The sequence below is a fragment of the Pezoporus wallicus genome, unplaced genomic scaffold, assembly GCF_028554395.1.
Source record: "Pezoporus wallicus isolate ANWC-B61680 ecotype Strahan unplaced genomic scaffold, APGP_CSIRO_Pwel_v1 contig_736, whole genome shotgun sequence".
NCBI classification, from domain to species: Eukaryota; Metazoa; Chordata; class Aves; order Psittaciformes; family Psittacidae; genus Pezoporus; species Pezoporus wallicus.
Genome location: NW_026639744.1, coordinates 3,771,479 through 3,792,971, shown reverse-complemented (window position 1 = coordinate 3,792,971; position 21,493 = coordinate 3,771,479). Strand labels below are relative to the sequence as shown.

Genomic DNA, 21,493 nt, shown 5'->3' with positions numbered 1-21,493 from the left:
CATTTGGATTATTCCAAAGTACAAAAACTGAGCCACTGATGAACTAACCATATTGTAGCCGAGGACTAACCTGCAACAAACAGTACTTGTAAAAAGGCAAGGCTTGTGCAGGTAAAAACAGAGTACATCAGTCAAGTTCTTCAGAATTATGGAGAACAGTGTGCTCTTTACAAAAAAAAAAAAAAAACACAACAAAAAAACAAAACAAAAAAACAACAAACAACCCAAATCTGTTCTGTCATTTCTACCCATTTGTTATCTTTCTTTCTCGTTGTGAAGCAAAACTAGGTATTTCTAAAAGGCTTTCTTCTGAACAGCGATTCACATGCATCAGTATTTTGGTACTTCTCTTCCAAATCTCAACTATTAATCTGAATTTAAATGAAAACATAGTTTTGTTGTACATAGCAATTTTCCCTCTACTCAGTGTACAGCCCAGGCCTTTACCCAGAATATTCATAAAAGAAATCTGATTATAGGAGAAGCACTGAAGACTTAGAGCAGGGGATCAGCACTGTCCAGGCTTTTTTCCTGTTTTTTTTTCAGTTGGTTTAGGGAGAAAACAATGACTCGTCCTGAAAAAATATATAAGTGTAACTTACTTTCTCTTGCAGATGTACACTACTAGGGTCAGATATGCTTCTTCCCATTCACAGTGGCTAAATTCAATACTATAATCGCTATAGAGCGCAATTAAGTAAGAAAGTGGAACATCTAAAGGAGGCTGCAAACCCAAAGAAGAGATGAGCAGAACCCTGCTTCCCAATTAAATAACATGTCATTCAATATCAAAAATCAAAAATTATCTTACTTTTGACAGTTGCTGTCCTGGTACAATTGTAGAGGATGGCTAACTCCCCAAATACTTTGCCAGGTCCCATGGTGCACAGCTTTACACCTTCTTTTGTCACTTCAACCTTCCCATCTGCAAGAAAAAAAAAGACCATTTTAAAAGGGAAATTAAGTTATTTCAGACTTTAGTTTTAAAAAATTATTCTATTATACTGTGAATAAAACCAAAAGAGCCCTACACCTAGAAAACCAATTAAACATATTATGAAGGAGAGGAAGAACTTAGAAAAAGGTTAAAACCAACCATTGCATATATACGCTTTCAACACTTGAGATTTTTTTTAGTGGAGTATCTGTACAGTCAGGAAATACTTACTAGTAAACTAAGTTTTATGTGAACTTATTACAGTTTCAGATGATTTTTTTTCCTATTTTTGTTTAAAAAAGGAAAAGATTCAGGTCTTTAACACCACACATGAAAACCATAGAGTAATTTTGCTCATTTTCACTGAAAAACTAATCCCTGAGAACACTCATCCATGAATAACACAGCTATAATCAAAAGGAAGATTATTTTGACCCATGGCCATTATTTAATTCCCATCTCACCATATGTTTCCTTTTGAATATTTCATCTTATGAGAGAGCAAGTCTGCTTTATCTGCTTTATCAATCTCATGCCAAGAGGAGATATGTGAGGGGGATTTAAAAGCAAAAGTTGAATGGAACAGAAGCAGCTCAGGGGCAGTCTGGGGGTTTCAAAGGACATCTGAGGAACAAGAACCAGGAGAAGGGAAGAAACTGAAGATGGCCTCACCACCTGCACACACAGGTAATGCCACAAGAAGCAGGGAAAATGGGATTAGGGTTAGAGTCGTTTAACCACCATTTAGGCTGTAACAAAGTGCAAGACAGAGGGTGAGAATTTTAAATGTTATTAATCACTAAAAAGCCTCCTCTCACCCCAAACTGGGAAGCAGATTGTCTACACCAGCTCACATTGCATCACTGACTTGCTCTCTGTGGGTCTGTATGAGGCAAGAGGAAAGGTCAGCATTTACTGGCTCTTACCCAGCTCACAGCTATCTGCATTTGTGTGTTAGATACCAAACTAGGCCTCAAATGCCTGCATCGATAACTCTAATTATTTGATTAGAGATTTTACAACCCTTTTCTCCTGCAGATGGAATCCAGAGGTACACACCTCAAAGCAAGATCGCTAAGGCAAAAAGAAACTTCCCCTACATAATATATACTCTAAAATACAGTCCTGCCAGCCCTGTATATCTGTGTGTAAATCTACACCACTCCACCCATGATATCCCTCAAAACAAGAATGACTCCAGCCTACCTCTGCTACTCTACCAAAATAACACACCAGTGAGAAAAAACAAACTTTGAGGACCCCAAAACAAATTTCAATGCCATATCGCTGCTAGACACATAACAAAGTAATTGAAATTGAGCAGAAAACTTCAAGTACTTCCACAGCAGAATAAACAAAGGCAGTAACAGTTTGTAGAGGTGAACGGAAGAAGGTATTGTATTAAACTTTAAAGGGTGCCTTAAAAGGGCATAATGTATTTTGGAGAGAAAGTGTTTTCACACTATCTGGTACAATAGATCCCAAGATCTAGTACTGGTTTTAAAAGTTAAATTTAAAAAAATCCCACATCATTTATGAAACTAAGAGTTACTGTTTGATAAATACCATGACCTAAAGGTTACCTGGTCTGTGGGAGCATAAAGATTGCAGCAGTGTATTCTGTAATACAGAAGCACAAAGAGGTTGAGGGGAAAGGGTGTCTGTTTGTTAAGTTTCTTTATTACAAGTTATTACTATTAAGCAAGTATGTATGCGTGTGTATACATATATATAATGCTACTATGAAATTGCTACCAGAAAGCAAGTACATATTTCAATATTAAAAACAAGTCTCTAAAATTATCACTCGTAAAGTAGAAAATATGCTTGCTTATATAAGTACATATATGTGTGTGTGTGTGTGTGTGTGTGTATAAATATATATGCACACACATATTTACGGATTAGTAGGAGAAAATGTCATTTCTTTTGACAGATGCTGACCAGTTATGGTGGGCTGGCAGTCACAGTGTGCAGAGTTCTGCAGCTCCCATCACGGCAGGGAGAAATACATAGGATGGTGAATGTGTGAAGGCAAACAAAGTATAATGGCATCTATCATATTAATACTAGCCATTGATACTGAACAGTTAGCACCTACTAAAGGTCTGTCAAGAATACACTCACCTATACTCACACAGTAAACAATTCCACTAATACTAAAATACACAATATAATAAATAACCCTGAGAATTAAAATCTGAGGTTGCTGATTTACTGTTATCTTCAAATGGAGACAAATTCCATTATTGTGTAAACTAACTTCCATTTAACAGTAAATTTATCATTATCTTTTATAACTGTTTGATTCATTTGTTCATATTAAATACCAATCTAATATGAAGCACAAACCCAGGTATTTATCTCAAGAATGAGCATAATCAACCTTTAATAGTGCCTCACGCGCCTCACAGACTCCTAAATGACATTGAAGAATATACTTTTTAACAGAACCGAGTTTCAGCAGAGATGAAATGGGGATATTGCTGTACAAAGCTCTACAACAAATATCCAAAAAGGAAATGAGTTTACCTCACTTTCAGATCCTGGAGTTGGAACCAGTTCCAGAGAAAAGAAAGCCAGATCTGAGCAGTAATGCACAAATAGATCATACCATTTAAAAGAGTTTTGAGATCTGTCCCACTGCTCAAGATGTTATTTGTTGCTTCCCAAAGCAATCCATGCTGATCATTCATCTTTGTAAGAAAGCCACATATATTCCCATATATTTTTTTATAAGGACTTCAAAGTAAGAAGCTGGGTTCTGATTCTTACAGCTCAGTGGGTTCTTTTGGGGGGGGGGGGATAAGAATTTCCCAATGTACTAAAATATGTTGCTCGCTCACAATCATGCACGATTACAAGTCAATGATTCATCATCCACAGATGCCCTCCAAGGATTGAGAGGAAGAGCAGATGAAAATCCCCATGAGGGAGTGACAATGCTGGAAAGGACCACCTTGGGGTTCTAAAGAGCTTACTGGAGTAATACACAGAATTATTATCTCAGATTCCATCAATTTATGGACTATTTTCCACATGTAGAAAATGGAGTTCTCACTGCTGTACCTTGATGACAAATTCCTGCTTGATCATGGCAAATGACTTTGAGATTTGCGATAGAAAGAACAATATTGCATAGATTATTTTTACTATAGTTTTCATGAGCCTTTTACTGCATCAACCATTTACCCTAGTACTCAAGAAGCATATTAGTGATCAAATTAAATACTAATTTTAAAAGTGTGGAGATTTCCTACCACGATATTATGGATACAGGCAAGAAAGTGTAAGGTAACGTTCTACAAAGCCAAAGCAAACTAATTCCACTTATAGAAGAGAGGATCAACTTCCAAAGGCAGAAGTTACTTAGATTTGCATGTAGTTATCTCATCATCACCTTCGGGATTCAAGCAGCAGCTATAAAGTTGAGCAGAAAACCATAACCTTCAGGAAACCCCTGGACAAGCACAAATTGCTCAAATTCAATACCGTTTCTATTTCACAGCAAACCCAAAAAGCCATAGACATTAAACAAAAGATTACAGTAAATTTTTTTCATGATCCAAGATGGTGTATGGTTTGGATATTAAACAAAAAAAAGACAAGCATTAGTATTGATGAATTCAGCAAGGATTTGCTATAACAGAACTGCTAACATTTGTAGGTGGTTATCAATAACCCCTCTTAACTGCTTAGCAATTTAGAAGTGCTCTGTTTATAAAAAAGAAGAATGATTTAAATGCTCATTTAACATTTGCATTCAAACTAGTTTTATTCCTAATTTAGTTGTTTGAAGCATAGTTTGCAGAAAAGACACAAGACTCTGGGCACGGTTCGTGCTACAGAACCCGATTCTTCCAGAAGTATATGACATGACATGATGCACAGGCTTTGTCTGTCAAAATAAAACTAAAACTTGTTTTCTTAAAAGATAATGAATATGAATTTCATGTGCAGTCATTTAAAAGCATTTTCTCAGTTCTGCTATGGAAGTGCTGTTTTGATTCCAGCACCCATTTCTTACTTTATGAATTTGAATATAAAGTTACTACACACATGAAATGGCTTTTATAAAATGTATTCTGTTGAAACAATCAGAAGGAATGCAAGAATGTGATGATGGAATTTGCAGAAAAGCCTCCCTAAATCAGTTTGAACATGAAAGCAACATCTTTCCTGCAAAGCATAAACAAATCTCCTCTAGACCCACAGCGTTCTCCTCCAAAGATTTTGCTTAAAGAAACATAAACAATGCCTTAGCAAGGCTGTATGCATCAGTGTTTCAAACAACAGCTCATGATGACACTGTTTCTGCCTTGTGCTAAGCCCAGGGCACAAAGCTCACCACAGCCTGATCCACCTCTGCACCACAAGTAATGCAAGTTAAAGTTACTGGGTTAAAGTACACTGCCTTTCCCCACCACCCTTCCTGGCTTTTAATGGAATGCCATGGGGCTGTCCTCACAGGGCTCCCTGCAAGGACGAGCTGGTCCTTGCTCTCAAGCTGTGCAACCTCTAGACACAGCCAAACACAGTCTCTAAGAGATCTTTAGGAATTATCTGATCAGCTCAAGAAGTGATCAGAGCACAAGAATCCACTTGGCTCCAAGCCCAACTCTGCTGCTGCTTCTCCCTTTTTCCAGAGCTCTGCCATGCTTCTGATGCCAGAACTGAGCAGCTCCTCGGTCCTCCTCAGACAGCTGTATTCTTCTACCAAGCCATTCCACCAAAGACTTCATTAGACAAACTCAGCTGCTGCAGGTTTTTTTCTAAGTACTTAAGAGAAAGAATGAAGTAGCCTGAGGAACACTGGAATTGAAAGGCAAAAGGTATTCGATCTTCGACACTACAGGAAAAGAAGAGAAACAGGTAGAATGGTTCTCTTTCAGTGTGGTTTAGTAATAAATGTGCTGTTTAACTACCATTTATTGTACTGGACAAAGTCTCTCGTTCTCCTGTTGTGTAATTAAGCAATCTGGAACATGAAGCACCTAACAGCAAATTCCCCAGACCATGAGCCAAATTCACCTTTTGTGGAAATAAAGGGTCCAACACAGCTATAAACAAAAGGAATTTTACCTATTTTCTTTTCCAGCTGGAAGCCTACACAGTGCAGTTTTCCATGTAGGAAATAAATTGCTTTCTTTGATGTTTCAACCAGATTAAGAAGCCAAATGAAATGCAATACAATTTTGTTCAACTAATGGAGATAAATTTGCAACTTTCTTTGACAACTCCATCAGATAATTACTAAATTATGCAAGTGATGCTTTACTCAAGGCAAGAAAAAGAAGTTGGAAAATGCTGTGTTTCTGCCAAAATACTGAGCATTACTGAATTCAACATTGATATGTAATTTACAGCTAAGCTGATTTTGTGGAGCTTTACCTTACAACCAAAATCTGCATTTTTATGTCAGCTGTAAGAGACTATTCCAGATTGGTGGAGGACAATGCAAGTTATTTTTCACACAGACAGACCATAAAATAAAATAGAAATTTCTGTATCTTCACCAGCATGGAAGACTTACAAAGAGTAAAGGTAGGCAGCTGTATTTTGGTGGCTATACTTTGAATTCCCCTCAAGTCCCTATTCTTCTCTATTCACACACAGACAAACTATGGCCTGATATCATCTGACTGCTGAGTCATTTCATTAATGGTCCTGCAAGCAGTGAAATGGGCCTTCGCCATATCACGCTGGTAGTTTTGACGCATGCTTCCAGCAAGGCAAGTTTTATGAATCAATTCTCTAGCTCAAAGGGTGCCATCCATTTGGCTTTCTTACAACGCACGAGAAGGTGACCAGCATGAGGATACAGAAGAGACCGATACCTCCAGAAGCCACCAGCCTGCTCCCAACAAAAATAGCTGCCAGAAATCAGTTTAACCATGCATAACTCAAAATATTTTGAGCAGATATTTCTGGCTGATACTCAGAAGACTCCATTATATTGGAGGCTCTTCGGTTCTTTTTCCAGGCTCTGTCATTTGAATCGTATCCCACCCTTGGCAAAAAAAGAATTTTTATGCTGGAAATTTTCTACCCTCATTCCTTTCAATTCAAAGAGCAGCAACCTTCCTCTTTTATTCTCATTTATTTCTTCCCAGCGCTCCTCCTGAGCAATAAGAGCTAAAGCCTTATCTGCATTCCTTTGCAGTGATTTTTACATAAATGTCATTCATTTAGGCATAAAATTTCTGCACTGCCAAAAACTTTGCCCTCTTTCCCATCCATTTTTTCACTTTCAACTCATCAATCCCTGCTGCCTCCTAATAAGTTCATGGAATGTTGTTTGCACGATTTCTCGTATTAAATGCACTGTTCAGCTCCAACAGATGCAACTTCTCCAAATGATGAGCAGAGGCCCTGTAGCAAGCTCCCCTCCTGCAGCTACAAGTCCAAGCTGCTACCAGTAAAGCACTACCTTGAAAAAATTGAGTGTGCGATAAAAATAGCAGCCTCAAATCACCAGGATGATCTTGCACCCCAATGCTGAGGGCAGCTCCATAAAAGCTTTGAAATAGCCAGTTCTGCAGTTTTATACATATGACTTTTGGTTATAACTCAAGACATCTTTTAAACCAGAGTCAATTGCCAAGATTTCAGGAAGATGCACTAAAACTTCAGGAAATTAAGCTTTCCCTATGAAATCCAAGGGCAAGTGGCTTCCTTTGCTGACCTGGTCCCCACTACATGTTCCTCAAGCCCTGCGACTCAGCCAGAGCCACGCTTTTGCAAATTAAACTCTGTGTGCTAATTGCATTGTAGCTGCAAATATAATTGCAGAGCAATTAAAACTTTAATTGCAAAGTGCTAGTTGACATTAGAACCAGTCTGATTAACATTTGTCATTGTTTTTTGCTGTTTCAAAACACAGACTGAAAATGGCCTGCATTAGTCATGGGGTTGTGCCCAAGCCACTGTATGTTTTATCTCTGGTGGCTGTAGAGCATTACATTTCATGACAAATATTAACAATATTAAAATTAAATAAATTATTTTCTTTCTTAAAACACGCTGACATTGATTTAATCCTGCCTCATCTCCTTCACCAGCCCCACATTTGCTCAGGCAATGCAATGAATATAAAACCACAGGTGTCAGTGAGCATAGTTCATACCTTGAGAATGACAGGAACAGTCCCTGAGAAACAGCCTGCAAATGGAAAATGCTCTTATAAGGATTTGCTCTGAAAACTAATTACTCTTGCAAGTTACTTTGTACCTTTCTCAGGGTGCAAAGTTAAATATGGGTCATTGTAAGGAGAGAAAAGTAAAAATACAGATGATTGAACAACGTACGAACAAAGCAGGATCAACTTTATCCCATATAACAACACCAGCAAAGTACACAGGCAGTTTTTGTTTTGATAAGGACATTCAGTGCTTTTTCACTTTAAGTTCACAGTTAAACATTAAATAACATCTTTGGCTGAACTACATCCGTGTCCCTGAAATAAATCAAATGATAAACTAAAATGCACTAATGTGACTCTCTCAATTAGTAGAATAATTTTTTCTCCCAATAATTAAATGTCCATTTTCTCTTTCCGGGCACGGAAGAAAACAGATTAAGTTGGCTTGAGGAATTTGTCAGCCTGCGTGTAATTTATATAATGGGCAAAATTCTTGTGGCACGTTGCCAGCTCTCTCTCCTCCCATCTTAGAGGCACGGTGGAAAGCCAACTTCTATTTCAAGTCAAAGCCTTCCGTGACTCACAAGCCCAAACCTACCCCTTAGTTTCTTAATTTTAAATATACAAAAATATCTGAGAGTATATCTAAGAATCCAAAGTGCATTTCCATACAGCATGAGGTTTTAATAACATACACTTTCTTCTCTTGTCCAGTAAAGCCCTTAACATCAGAATTTGATACTGATATTTTTAGGTTATAATTTTCTATTTCTTTGCTTGAGCATAAATTGTATATCCTAGAAATACCTTTGAGACATGGATAAAAGCAGCTATTTGCATCATTATTGTCCTGGTTTCAGCAGTAGCAGTCATGTTTCTCCTTTGTGGTAGCTGGTGCAGTGCTGTGTTTTGTGTTTTGATTTCCAGCCTGGGAACAAGTGCTGGTGATACCGATGTTCTCGGCTGTTTCGGCTGCTGGTTCCCTTGTTATTTCCTTTATCATTGTTATTATCGGTGGTAGCAGTAGTGATTTGTGTTATACCTTAGTTACTAAACTGTTCTTATCTCAACCCGTGGGAGTTGCATTCTTTTCGATTCTCCTCTCCATCCCTCTGGGAGTAGGGGGAGGGCAAGGGGGGGGGGGGGGGGGGGGAGTGAGTGAACAAGCTGTCTGGCTGGGTTTAAACCATGACAATTATTCACATTTTTTGTCCCTTTTCAGATCCTAGACAAAAAAAAAAAAAAAGGCAGGTTCTGCCATGAGGACATTAATTATTCATTACATCTCCATACAAGGTAAAAAAAAACCAAACCAAACACCTGATATTGCAAAAATTCAGAAAATAACAAGGTGGGGTTCAGTGTGAGCTCAGACTTCCTTTAGGATGCATATTTCATTATGCAGCTCTAAAATGACAGGAGGGATTGGGATTCCCACGATTCAGTGCAGAATTCATGAAGGACTCAGTATTTTGTCAGTGCTGTTTCACACTTGGACTGCAGTTTTATTTGTTGAATGCTATCCAAGCCCTGCTCTGAAAACAGAATAACAACTATTTGTAATTAGTTTTCTTCAGGAAATACCACCATAGATCTGTAGATTTTCCTGAACAATAACACATGTATTTAAAAAATTGCCCCTAAGATGAACCATGAGTTATCCCATCACACAGTGACAAGGCATTTATATTAGAAGTACCTTCTTTGGAACATCCAATAGAAAAAATAAATTAAACTCAAAATGGAGTCTTATTTTAATACTACTTCTTGCATACCCTTTGTATTCTGAAAGTTCAACTCCACCAACTTTAATTATAGCTTTCAAATATTCGACACATTGGCAAATCATAGTTTGAGCTCAGAAAACAGGGATCTTTAATAAACCCAAACTTTTCACAACCATCTGGCCTCAGCCTTATTGTCATTCACCTATGGCACATTCAAAATGGAAATGGGTTTTCCCTGAAAGCAGCTGGCAGCTTTAAACAGAGACTTGCTTTGGCTTTCCCTGTTATCAGTGTCTTCTTTTCTGGAAAACTTATGTTTTCCAGGGTTTTACTGACAGTGCCCTAATTCATTACTCACAGCTCCATGAATTACACACAAACATGGGCCATGCAAAGTAAGAAATAAATCTTCAGGTAGGGGAAAGAGGAGAAATAAGAACACTAGGAGGTAAAGGTGAAGCAACACTGTTACACTCTTTACTTGCTCTGAAGCTAATAGGAGGAATGTCCAGTCTGCTGTTTCAGAAGCCCAGAGATGCCCACCTATAACCTGCTTTAACAGGATGTCATTAGTACCTCAAGGTCAATGGTTATCAAGTTACGAAAAGGTGATGCAGCATTACAGCTAGTCATCAGCAACAACAGCTTTTTATAACCAAACCTTGCCAGCTGAGCTAACCCAGCAGCTGCCATCAACAGCAGGCCACTTCCTTCCCTGTCCCAGTTTTCACTGCTTTGCCAGCAATCTGCAGAGATCAGTCTTTAGTCCCTTTGGTCCATGTCTCATCCTATCCCAATATCCCTTCCTCAGCAACCCCTGACCTCACCAAGTCAGAGCTCACCCTGAGCACATGCTGCTTCTCAGCCCATACACATGCAGGAACTACAACCCAGTACCTTTATTCCTTACCCAAATTTAGACAAGTTTTGACAGAACTGTAAAAAGGGGGAGGGGGAGAAGGCACATTTTTCAAGTTGTGTTCTGAAACATGGCAATTTTGCAAATTTGTTGCAACAGTGGTTTGAATATGTAGAAAAATAAAAATTTTCCTTAAACACCTCCCTGGAAAAGACTGACTTCTGACAGCATTTCCCAGAATGATTTTATTTTAAGCTGGCATCTGCAGCAGAAGTTTAAATCTCAACCTTCTAAAGTTTTGTGAACAACGGGCAACTGAAAGTAGGGTTTGAAAATATTAAGCACCTGGTCAGTCTTCAGATTAATAACACTGAGGAGCCCCATCTGTAACATACCTACAAAAAGTCCTAAAGAGAGCTTTTTGCTTGTTCGATAAACCTAACAAGAGGAGGGTAAATTATGCAAGACATGAAGACATAAAACTCTCAAACCGGCTGGCATAACCAGTGGAACTATAACAAGTCCCTTCATAGAGTCCAGTAAAGCCTTTTCAGTTGAATGAACTTATTTCACCTCCTGTAAAACTCTCTTGGAGAGACCTTCCATATTTGGTGGACCACTGGGACAGTCTCCCCCAAGACTGCACATTGGCAGCCTCTCTGGGGGAGTAGAGAAGAGGGAGTCGCTGGGGTCCCTGACCCAATAACCTGGTTTGTGGGAATTTCCAGTGCCTAAGTTTATTTAGGAGTTAAGCAGACAGGATGGACGCTCTGACATCAGCGGAAATCCATGCCAAGCTGTCCACAAGAGATGTCCAAAACCAATACCAAAGTATTTACCAACCCATGCTGCCTGACCTCACCGTTTGTGACCTGTTAGCAACATGGGGGAAGTTACGTTGTGCCTTTTCAAAAATTACATGTTGTGACTATTTTTTTTAACATTTGCTTTTAAGAAGTGGTTTTGAAACTGGGCTTGAAAAGGTGAATCAACATGTACAATCTCAGCAGCCTTAAGCAGTGAATAACAGTAACGCTTCTTGAACTTAAATCAAGACTCACTCTTGAGAAAGGATTACTGGAGATAAGAGCAGATCTGCATATGAATTTCTACCATGTCTGCAGAAATATTTTGAAAAATAGGAAATGGAAATAAAGAAAGTGATCTCCAAAATCTGTAACAGCAGCCTAGGAGCAGAGAGAGAAGAGCTTGGAGGGTTGAAAGCATCTGAAAAAAAAAGGACAAACAAACTTCCCCTGGGCTTTAAAGGTAGGAAATAAAACCTATATGAAAGGCAGAAAAGTGAAGCAAAGCATGAAGAGCACAAGGCATACCCAGTAGAGCAGGGAATAAGTATGCAGAGCAACTAGAGACATAAAAGTGTGTCAAAGTAGATAGAAAATAAACCAGGTAAAGACATATTGAGTCCGTTGGTAGATGAAAACTTGGGAAGCAACCAAAGCCGTCCCAAAAGTCAGCCTAACTTGGACAATACGACATCACAATGTAGCTTTTGGATATGCACAAAGAAAGCAGCAAACAAGGTTATCGGGCAGAAAAGTCATGCTGGAGACTGCTTAACAGAACAAAAGATCTTCCCAAAGCAATTCATTGCAAGATTTCACCTTCAAAGAATTAAAAGGGTTGGACTGATATTAACACTTCAGATTTAGTTGTGCCTCTATGGGTTATGGTTAAATCTCCTTTAACATCCCCAAGTAAAACAAACCTCTTGAAAAGTACACTGCTAACATTCTCCTTGAAAGGAGAAGCAAATTGTTACTGTCTGGCCTGCTAATTAATTATCCCAGAAGAACTACTCTGCCTTTGCAGGGATGTTAATTCTCCACTATTTTCTCTTGTGACCTTCACAAGTAAACTCTAAAACCAAAGAGTTTAGCAAATTAAAAGCAAATTAAGCAAAGCAAATTAAGTGGGTAACTTTTACTTCCATCCAAGTGACTTCTGTCTGCGAAGATATAAAACTGGGGGGATGGGATGGGGGGTAGGTGTTATCATGACTTTTTTTGTTTTAAGGATTTTTGTTAATGCTGGAACATAGAGGACTCATTTTGTCCTGGTTTTGGCTAGGATAGAATTAATTTTCTTCACATTAGCTGGTACGGTGCTGGGGGGTGGGGGTGGGGGGTGTATTTAGTCTGAGAATAATGTTGGTAGCACACAGATGTTTCAGTTGTCACAGAAGAGTGCTTACTCTAAGTCAAGGACTTTCCAGTTTTCCAAGCTCTGCCAGTGAGGAGGGGCACAAGAAGCCAGGAGGAAGCAGAGACAGGACACCTGACCCAAACTTTCCAAAGGGGTATTCTATACCATAGCATGTCATGCCCAGTATATAAACTGGGAGGAGTTGGCTGGGAAGCCACCTTTTGGGGGGGGTCAGGCTGGTGGTCAGCAATTATACTGTGCAAAACTTATCTTTCTTGGGTTTTACTTCTCCCTTTTTGCTGTCTTCCTTTCCATTACAGTTGTTACATTATTATTATTATATCTTAGTTTATTTCAATTTTTAAACTGCTCTTGTCTGAGCCTATGGGGTTTACCTTTTTTCCAATTCTTCTTCCCATCCCACTGGGTGTAGGGGTGGGGGGATGTTAGCCAGTGGGTGCATGGCATTTAGATGCCAGATAGGGTTAAACCACAACACACTTCCAAGTGGAGATGCACATCCTCAAACACCATGCAAAACATTAAAGAATATATACGTATATACACATACACAAATCCTCTTCCAAATATCTTTACAACTGTAATATAGATGCGCAGGGGTATGGACCTGGAAAACTCTCACCAACCTCAGTGATTCTGTGACTATATAAATTACTGCCAATGTGAGGTTTTTTTCAGCCTAAAGGTGTGCATGTAGGATTGTGAAATTCGCATTGGAAAGCACCATATAATGAGTTTGGTTGCAATGAGGCTGTAAGACCATGTTAAAATCTGCAGGACAGTGAATAAAGCTGCCAGAGAAACCTCTTAAAATAGGGTGTGAGCTGGCAAACAAAGATACAAAGACTCAAAGAGACAGCTATGAAGCAGACAGAATATTATAAAAAACAGAAAGTTAAACCAAGTTTTCTTTTTTTCCAAGATTCGGTTTTTTCTTAATAAATAATATATTTCAATTTCAAAATCAAACAAACCCAACAACCTCAAATACACATTGTTTTTTCCCCAAGCAAGTAATATCTGTGGCAGGATGCCGTTCACCCTGCCAACTTACAATGTTTGAATATTTATCTCTAATTCTTGTTTTTACTGAGCAGCAATTAATCTGGAATTGTGACTGCAATACCACAAGTGCAAACTGCCCCTTTTTGGTACTCACAAATGCATTTGTACAATGGCAGATACAATGTACAGGACTCTACTGCGACGGAAGGTTCGCAGGAACCAGATTACACTTAAAAGAATAAATTTAGTCCATGAGTAATTTATTACCCTGGCTAAACATCATGAGCCAGCTCACCCTTGGGTATGGATGCTTTCAGATCAGGTATATCAGAGATCCCTTTGTATAAATCCACACTTGAATACAAGATCTTGTTTCTTCAAGCTGTGCACACTATCCGTAGTAAATGGGCCACAGCAGCCCCTCAGGCAACCTAGAGTTAGGTTAGGAAGCGTGAACAAGCTCCAGATGTATTTTGAAACTCTGATAAATGGCACACAGCCTTTCAAAATAGGAAGAAACCAGTTATAAAGAAGGGAGGAATCAAGAAGGCAGGCCTGAAACATGGCAGCTGGGCTGGGAACTGGATGAAGGAAGCTGGCTCTGCTCTCAGCGGTACAAGCATCTCTGGTTTATTATGGTCTCCAAACCGCACAGACTTAGTTCCCAAAAAAACAAAGCAACAGACAAGAAACTTTACACTCTTCTTTAGAGTTTCCATAACAATATTTTTGTTACTAACATATTTCAAATGCTGAGAAACCCCAATTTATTTATTTTTTCTCAGGCCTTCTAAGAAACTGAGTTAACTTCACCTCTTTTACAGCACAGAGATATTTTCTGTTGAATACACTGAGAAGAGACATATTTTGTTCACCTGCCCTAAACAGCTGTTAAATCATGCTATCCAAATTTATTTTCACTGCAGACCTCCTCCCTTGCTCTTTAGAGCTCTGGCCTTCATTTCCTGGCTTTTCAAAGTGTTTTGGAAGGTTTTCAAAATGTTAGGGAAAGAAAGAAAAACTAATGTTGAAGCTATCTACGTGTAAAACAGTGAAACTGACTAGTCCATTTTATTTTATTCTTTTAATTAAAATGAAAACCAGACTCGGTATGCAGTGTGGTAACTGATTTCAGGACATGCGGTCACTGTATCTCTTATGAAGCACCCCAGAACAAAACCAGAGGTTGAGATCCCTTTGAACAACAAAACCATCATTCCTTTCTCTCCCTTTCACCCATGACAATCATGTGCTTGAAAGACAATGATAAAAGAACAGATACATTTTAAAAAAAAATGAGAAAGTTCCTTCATACAGAAGTTGCAAATTCACAAAATCTGAAGACTAAAATAATCTGGTTTATTTTATTTGGTCCTTCCAGCCCATACTGCTTGGCCAAGCAGAGAGACCTGACCTAGTCTGGACAAATGCCTTTGCCTCTGCAGCTCTCTACCAGCTTGATGGCCACTGGTGGCAAGTAACATGAAGAACTCTGGCCTAAGCATGTGATGTTTGCATAGGCTCCATCCTTATAGGTTTTTAGGTCCAGACTGGATAAAGCTCCAAGCAGGCTGGTCTGACCCTGGAGCTTGCTTGAACAGGAAGCTGCACTTGAGACCTATTGAGGTCCCTTCTGACCTGAAGTATCCTACAGTCCTATCTTCTTTCTGTATGTATAAAAAGGAGCTAAGAGGACTGTACAATTATATGATTACTGTCACTAATTAAAGATGCACATCTGATGGGGAAAAAATAAGTATTCTTGATATTTCCATTGTCCCTGTCTTTAGAAATGTGACATTTCACACAGTGTTCCATGTGCCAAGTAACATGTAAGTCTACACATATGATTATAAATCTCATGTTCACAAAGCATGACTCCTCTCTCCCCAGTTTTCCATGTTTCACTGGTAAATAAGTATCTGAGATGAGACTGAACTATGGCCACCTTCATGGGCCTGGCGCTGGAAGGAAAGCTCAAAGCACAGCCAGGGCCAGCAGGCAATGTTCTCAGTTGAGTGACTCAAAGCACGAAAATGTTTTGAGTAGATCAGTGTTTTCAGTTGACACCTTCAATAAGCCCAGGTTTCTATTACACAGAACCAGCAGCATTTTGTTTTAATTTTTTGTCCAGACACAAAAAAGGTTTGGAATAACTGGCCAATAAAACTTAGTAACATTTTTGACAGCAAAGTGTTACTGATAAAATAGGACTTCAAAATTCTACTTTTACTCCTGCCCCTGCAAGGCAAAAACTGAAAAATTTCTACTGAAAACAAACCCTTTTCCATGTAACAAAAAATAATTCTCCACCAAGAGGGGCACTGCTGGATTCCCAACCACCTTAAAAAAAAACTTAGGAACTTCCACTAGTTACCTTAACCTTCTAAACTGGGAAACCAGTTGCCCAACACACTGGAGTAATTCCTCTTTTAGGTGGCTGCCAGCCCACCCTACTTATCATATACATTCCCAGTTTTCTTCCAAGTCATGCTTTGCAGCAAGATCCTTGAGGAGATTGGGTGGTTAATGCTTTCATCTGCCAAGGCATGCAGTGCTGGCATCCCAGTACGCTCCTATCAAGCAGATGAGATCCTTGCAGGCACCACAGTGGGACTTCTTTTGGCATATCAGCATCAGCCTCCAGAACAAGTACATACAGCAGTAATGCTGTTCTCTTTAAGCTTTACGCATAAAGCTTCTCTAGCAGGAGCACAAGTGAATATGGTATTGAATGTAGCTGTTTTAAATCTTGGCAGGTGAAAATATCCTTGCTACACCTCCAGCTGGTATTCAATCACAGAAAGGAGTGAAATGATCTAGAGACTCTCCACTGATCTGAGGCAGAAATACCTGCTGAAAACAAAACCATCTGATTCACTGCACAGAGCAAGGTTTGTAGGAGAAGAGAACTGCAGCCAGCCATGCGTACAAGAAAAAGGCTATCACTGGAAGCGCAGCACAGGGAAATATACTATTGGAGCAAACTGAGACGGCAGAGGTTTTTTTGCTATGAGCCTGAACACCTTTCAGCACTGTAAAGAGGGAAAGGAATGTGCAGCAAGTGGACTTGGAAGCTGCTCCCCTTCCAGTTTCTATACTGCAGCCTCAGAGAGAGATGAATGTCTGTTATTTAGTTATTTCAGCTTGTTATTTAGTCTACTTTGCACTGAGAAGACTCCTAACTCTGATTTAAGATCTCAAACGCTCTATGAATGAAGGAAAGACAGTTTACAGTTTTTTTGTGCTAGGGAGAGAGGGGAAAATAGAATCAATGTCTCAGCACAAATTTTATGAAAAATGTCAAGTGTGTCATAAACCATCCAGAACAATCAAGAATAGAACCAAGAATATGAAAAACTGTCAATACCAACCAAACCATTGAGTCCTCAGAGACCCTCACATGCCTGGAGGATGAAGGTTTCAAAATGAAGTCGTAGAGGACATGTACCTAATAATGACCTCCATTTGTTTAATAGATTTTGCTCTTATATTGCCCATCACGGTTTCTTACATTCACTCCTCATTCACACTGCAAATGAGCATAGCTCTGAGATCTCCATGGCTATCCAGAGCAAAAGCTGGGCTGTTTTCTTCTGCAGGATACAAGAGCAGTTCTAAAAAAATCAACAGTTCACTGAGCAACCAGGAAAGTATGCAAGACATATAGGTTGGATTAAACAGTCATTCTGCCTTGCCTGTGACTAAAAAGACATAACAACCCAAGTGGGAATGCTTTGGGAAAGCGAGATGATTTAGGCTATACTTTCTTCCCTTCTCTCAGCTAAATGTGATCCTGTCCCTGCTTTCTCCAAGGGGGTATGAAATCACTGCAGGAAAATCCAGAGAGAGAGCAACGAGCAGAAATGGTTTGCACACAACTCAAAGAAAAAAGAAGGCTGAGCTGAAACTATTCTTTGCCAACCAGACAGGACCATCTGCATTTCCTTGCTGCAGATCAGGCAGTCTCACAGCCAGTAAAAGGATTACGAGGCTGAAAAAATCAGCTAAAATACAGGACTCCGTTTCCCTGAAGGCCATGTATGCATGCCTCATTCCAGACAGCAGCTGATAGCTGAGAAAGGGAACAGGGGAGCTGTTTTGGAGAATACTAAGGATTTGATAACTTGGAAAAAAATATATGCACTATGAGCTTTGGGAGGTTATTCCATTCAAAGAATAAAAAGTAGGAAAACAGAGAAACTAAATATGTAAAATAGAATCATTACTGAGAGACAGAGCAAAGGCAAATTCACCATCTAGGAGCCAGTTGTTTAATGTCATCACCTAAGAATCAAGGTGGCACGTCTGAGGCGAGAAACCAGGGCTTAATGTAAACTAAGCCGTTCATTATTCTTCCCCTCCCTCTTGCAGACCTGCATATTTACTTTACATAGAATTTGTTCCTAAAGCAGCGAAGACAGACACACTGCTAAAGGGTGTCATGAAAGATGAAAAATTGTACAGTTACGTGCTTGGTAGGCTTAGGCGAGACCAGCATATGAGTCCAAAAAGACACTTCCCGTATACATATTCCTGTATACAGCAATTAGAGCACAGGCATATCTAGCTTAGCTTTCTAAAATAAGACTAGAACTAGCTCAGACCTACACTTTTCTTGAAAGAAGGGCCAGTCTACTTGGCTTGTGTCTTGGGAACACTCAACAAAGCAGACTTTTTTTCAGCAGACGTACCAGGCCAGCTTGGTCTTGTAGTGGTAAGCACTTAAAAGTCATAGAATCATAGAACAGTTTGGGTTGGAAGGAACCTTAAAGATCATCTAGTTCCAGCCCCCTGCCATGGGCAGGGACATCTTCCACTAGACCAGGTTGCTCAAAAGCATTCTTCTTTTAATCTTATTTTCACCAGACTTGCATTTCATTTTTGTTTAGAAAATCCAACATGGTTGAATCCACACCAGTATGGAAAACATGGACCAGAAGAGTCTGCCCAGTAGAATGAACCTCTGCAGTTATCAGAGATATATCAGCCCACAAGGCTGCTGAGGATTTCTGAACCACACCAGGAATGGGAAAAAATGTGCACATATAAGAACTACACTGTTCTTTGGAAAAGTAAGCTTAGAGTAGGGGGTAGCAGCATTTCTGGGAATAGATACCCTGAGGACTGGAGATCAGACTAACAGGGGCTGCTCATGTTGTACGAACATGGTAAACATTCCACTTCCTCCACAGACAAGACAACCTAAAAGGGCTGTGAGGATGTTTGGAGATTTTATACAATATTGGGTACCATTCACTTGAAATATAAAGGTAAGAATAATTATTTATTGTTATGAGTCTTGCTGGGTGATCACTGCTAGAGAAAAAGATTGCTTTGCTCTTGTTTAAAATCAAAGTTGACAAGTGGGAAAATTACAAGATTGGAAATGCCTTGTAATATAGAGGCATGAGATTTCTCAGTCAAATGTATTTGAAGTTTCTTCTGAAATCACAAGCAAATTGAGTTTTAATTAGTTTTGCATACATAAACTATATGCTGAACTTTCAAGCAGCAAAACTTCAGTTCATTTGTTATAGCTACAGTCTGCACTACTCCAGGTTAATCCAGTGTGTGCTCTTTAAAAATCTGAAATGCTACTTCATGTTTACAAATCAGCCCGTTGACTTGGCTGAGTCAAATGTGGTTTATTACTGTCTGTAGACATCAGAGAGAAGCAAAAATCAGCACATTGACATTAACTAATGAAGGTAATACAGACTGGCAAGTCCCATTTTGCTTCTGCATTATGTTGCCAGTCTGTTGACTGTGTAAGAGGGGAAAAAAATACCTGATCTTGCTCTCTGGGCATGCAATTTCAGAAAATAAAGCAGACAGATCTTATGATCTGCCTACAAACAATTTTTCAGCTCACAGTCTGCAGCTTTGTGCTACATGGTGCGGTGAAGCATGTTTTCCTCGGCAAGACAGAAGTTTTAGTACTCCTATTCAAATGAATAGTACATAAAAAAGTGAAGGAGCCAAACATTAAAGCCAAACTTGTCAAGTACTAGTACACAGGCCAACAAAATCAGACTAGGGAGCTTTGAATTTGGATGGGAATATGGATGGGCATGTTTGAAATTATTTTCACATGGCAAATACTTGCTTTCATGTCCACACTCCATGGCAAGAGCCTGCAGATGCTAACAGGTATTACGCAGAAGCCTAAAGCATGAGTACCTAATGCTAAACACTGGCAATTCAATTCTCTGTCAGTACTGTCACAGGGATGGCAATTATAACCCTTTTACTCTGCTTGACCTCACACTTCTTCCTGTCTAGAAGCTTCAAAACTCCTATATATCCCCATACTTTCCTGTGTCACACTGAGAAGCTGTATGCTTGTTTGGAATACTGCAGCATTTACTGTAAGAACACATACCAAAGAGTCATCCAAAGAGTTTACTAAAATGCAAAATGATGCATCACTTATTTCACCATGAAGCCTTCTGCATGGAAAAAAGTCCCTTCCCCTGGGGTCATTCCTGGAGCTAAACCCAGGAGCTCTACTGGGTAATCACTGGCACAAAGTCTTTTTTGCTCTCATTTATGCTGACTAAAAGGCTGCAGGCTTTTCTCCCCAGCATTGATACATACACACCTATGCTTTCTATCCATTTCTCACAAATCTCACCTAAGTCAGGTGACATACTTGTTAGAAAGCATTATATGAAATGGAATCATCTCTCCATTGCACTGCAAGCAAAGCAGAAGCTTTTATCAGTCCAGGTTCCACCGTGAGGTAGCCAAAGAGTCTTTGTGTTTCAGTCACTTGTGCTGCAAAGACCATTTGTTCCCCAAACCTCTTCCTGAGGAAGTAAATGATATACCAGAGCTCACAGACTGCTCTGGATATGAAATTCAGAGGAAGAATCAAGCCCTCATTAACATATAGCAGACACACCAGTGACAAAAGCTCTCTGTCAATACACATACTTGTATAAATCAGGGAAAGTTCACACTAGACTAAAGCTTGTAGCTGAAGATTAAAACTGCAGAAGGGAGCATTAGTTAAAGAAGAACATACACAAAAGAGCTGGAAAGGTTACAGACAATGGCTTCTGAAAATAAGCAAAAGAAACACAGAATCATCCATAAATCTCATTCGCTTTGCTTAATTTCCCTGAGTGCAGAGGGAGATGAGATATGGAGAAGAAAAAGCCTAAAAGGGGTCCCAACACTGAACTATTAAATAGATTTTTCCTGAGGCGGGTTATTTATGCTTATTCCTAGGAACAGCATTGTATTTTCAAGAACTAATTCTTATCTATTTCCCAAGAGGATATATTATTTTTTCTTCCATTGAGCAGTGAGAATAAAGTTTTTTCCTACTTCTCCAAGTGGATGTCTTCCTCCTACAACCAATAATTGCCCTGACAGTTCCCAAGGTTCTTAATAACAGGTATATAATGTTATATTGAACACTAGTGGATAGAAAACTGTATCTTGCACAGCACTGCAGACCATAAATACAGATGATTTTTATGGTTTTCTGTAGTGCATTGTATTTGTCATCAAACTGATGCAAACTATCTCACAGAGAAACACAGTGAGGATACTCCAAATTCACCCATGGGAGGAAGCCGTGCTCCCTAAAAATCAACTTATTAAGCTCTGGATGGGCAAGACTTTCC

The 21,493-nt window shown here is 39.3% G+C and overlaps 1 protein-coding gene across 3 annotated transcripts in view; it reads right to left on the bottom strand.

Annotated features, from left to right (window-relative positions):
* PRKG1 (protein kinase cGMP-dependent 1) overlaps nt 1–21,493 on the bottom strand; it is a 476,628-nt gene that overhangs the window by 282,294 nt on the left and 172,841 nt on the right. For all 3 annotated transcript variants that reach the window (XM_057415674.1, XM_057415673.1, XM_057415675.1), the window contains exon 3: nt 812–925. In XM_057415674.1, coding sequence (XP_057271657.1) covers nt 812–925 — 114 coding nt within the window. The remainder of the gene's footprint in view (nt 1–811; nt 926–21,493) is intronic.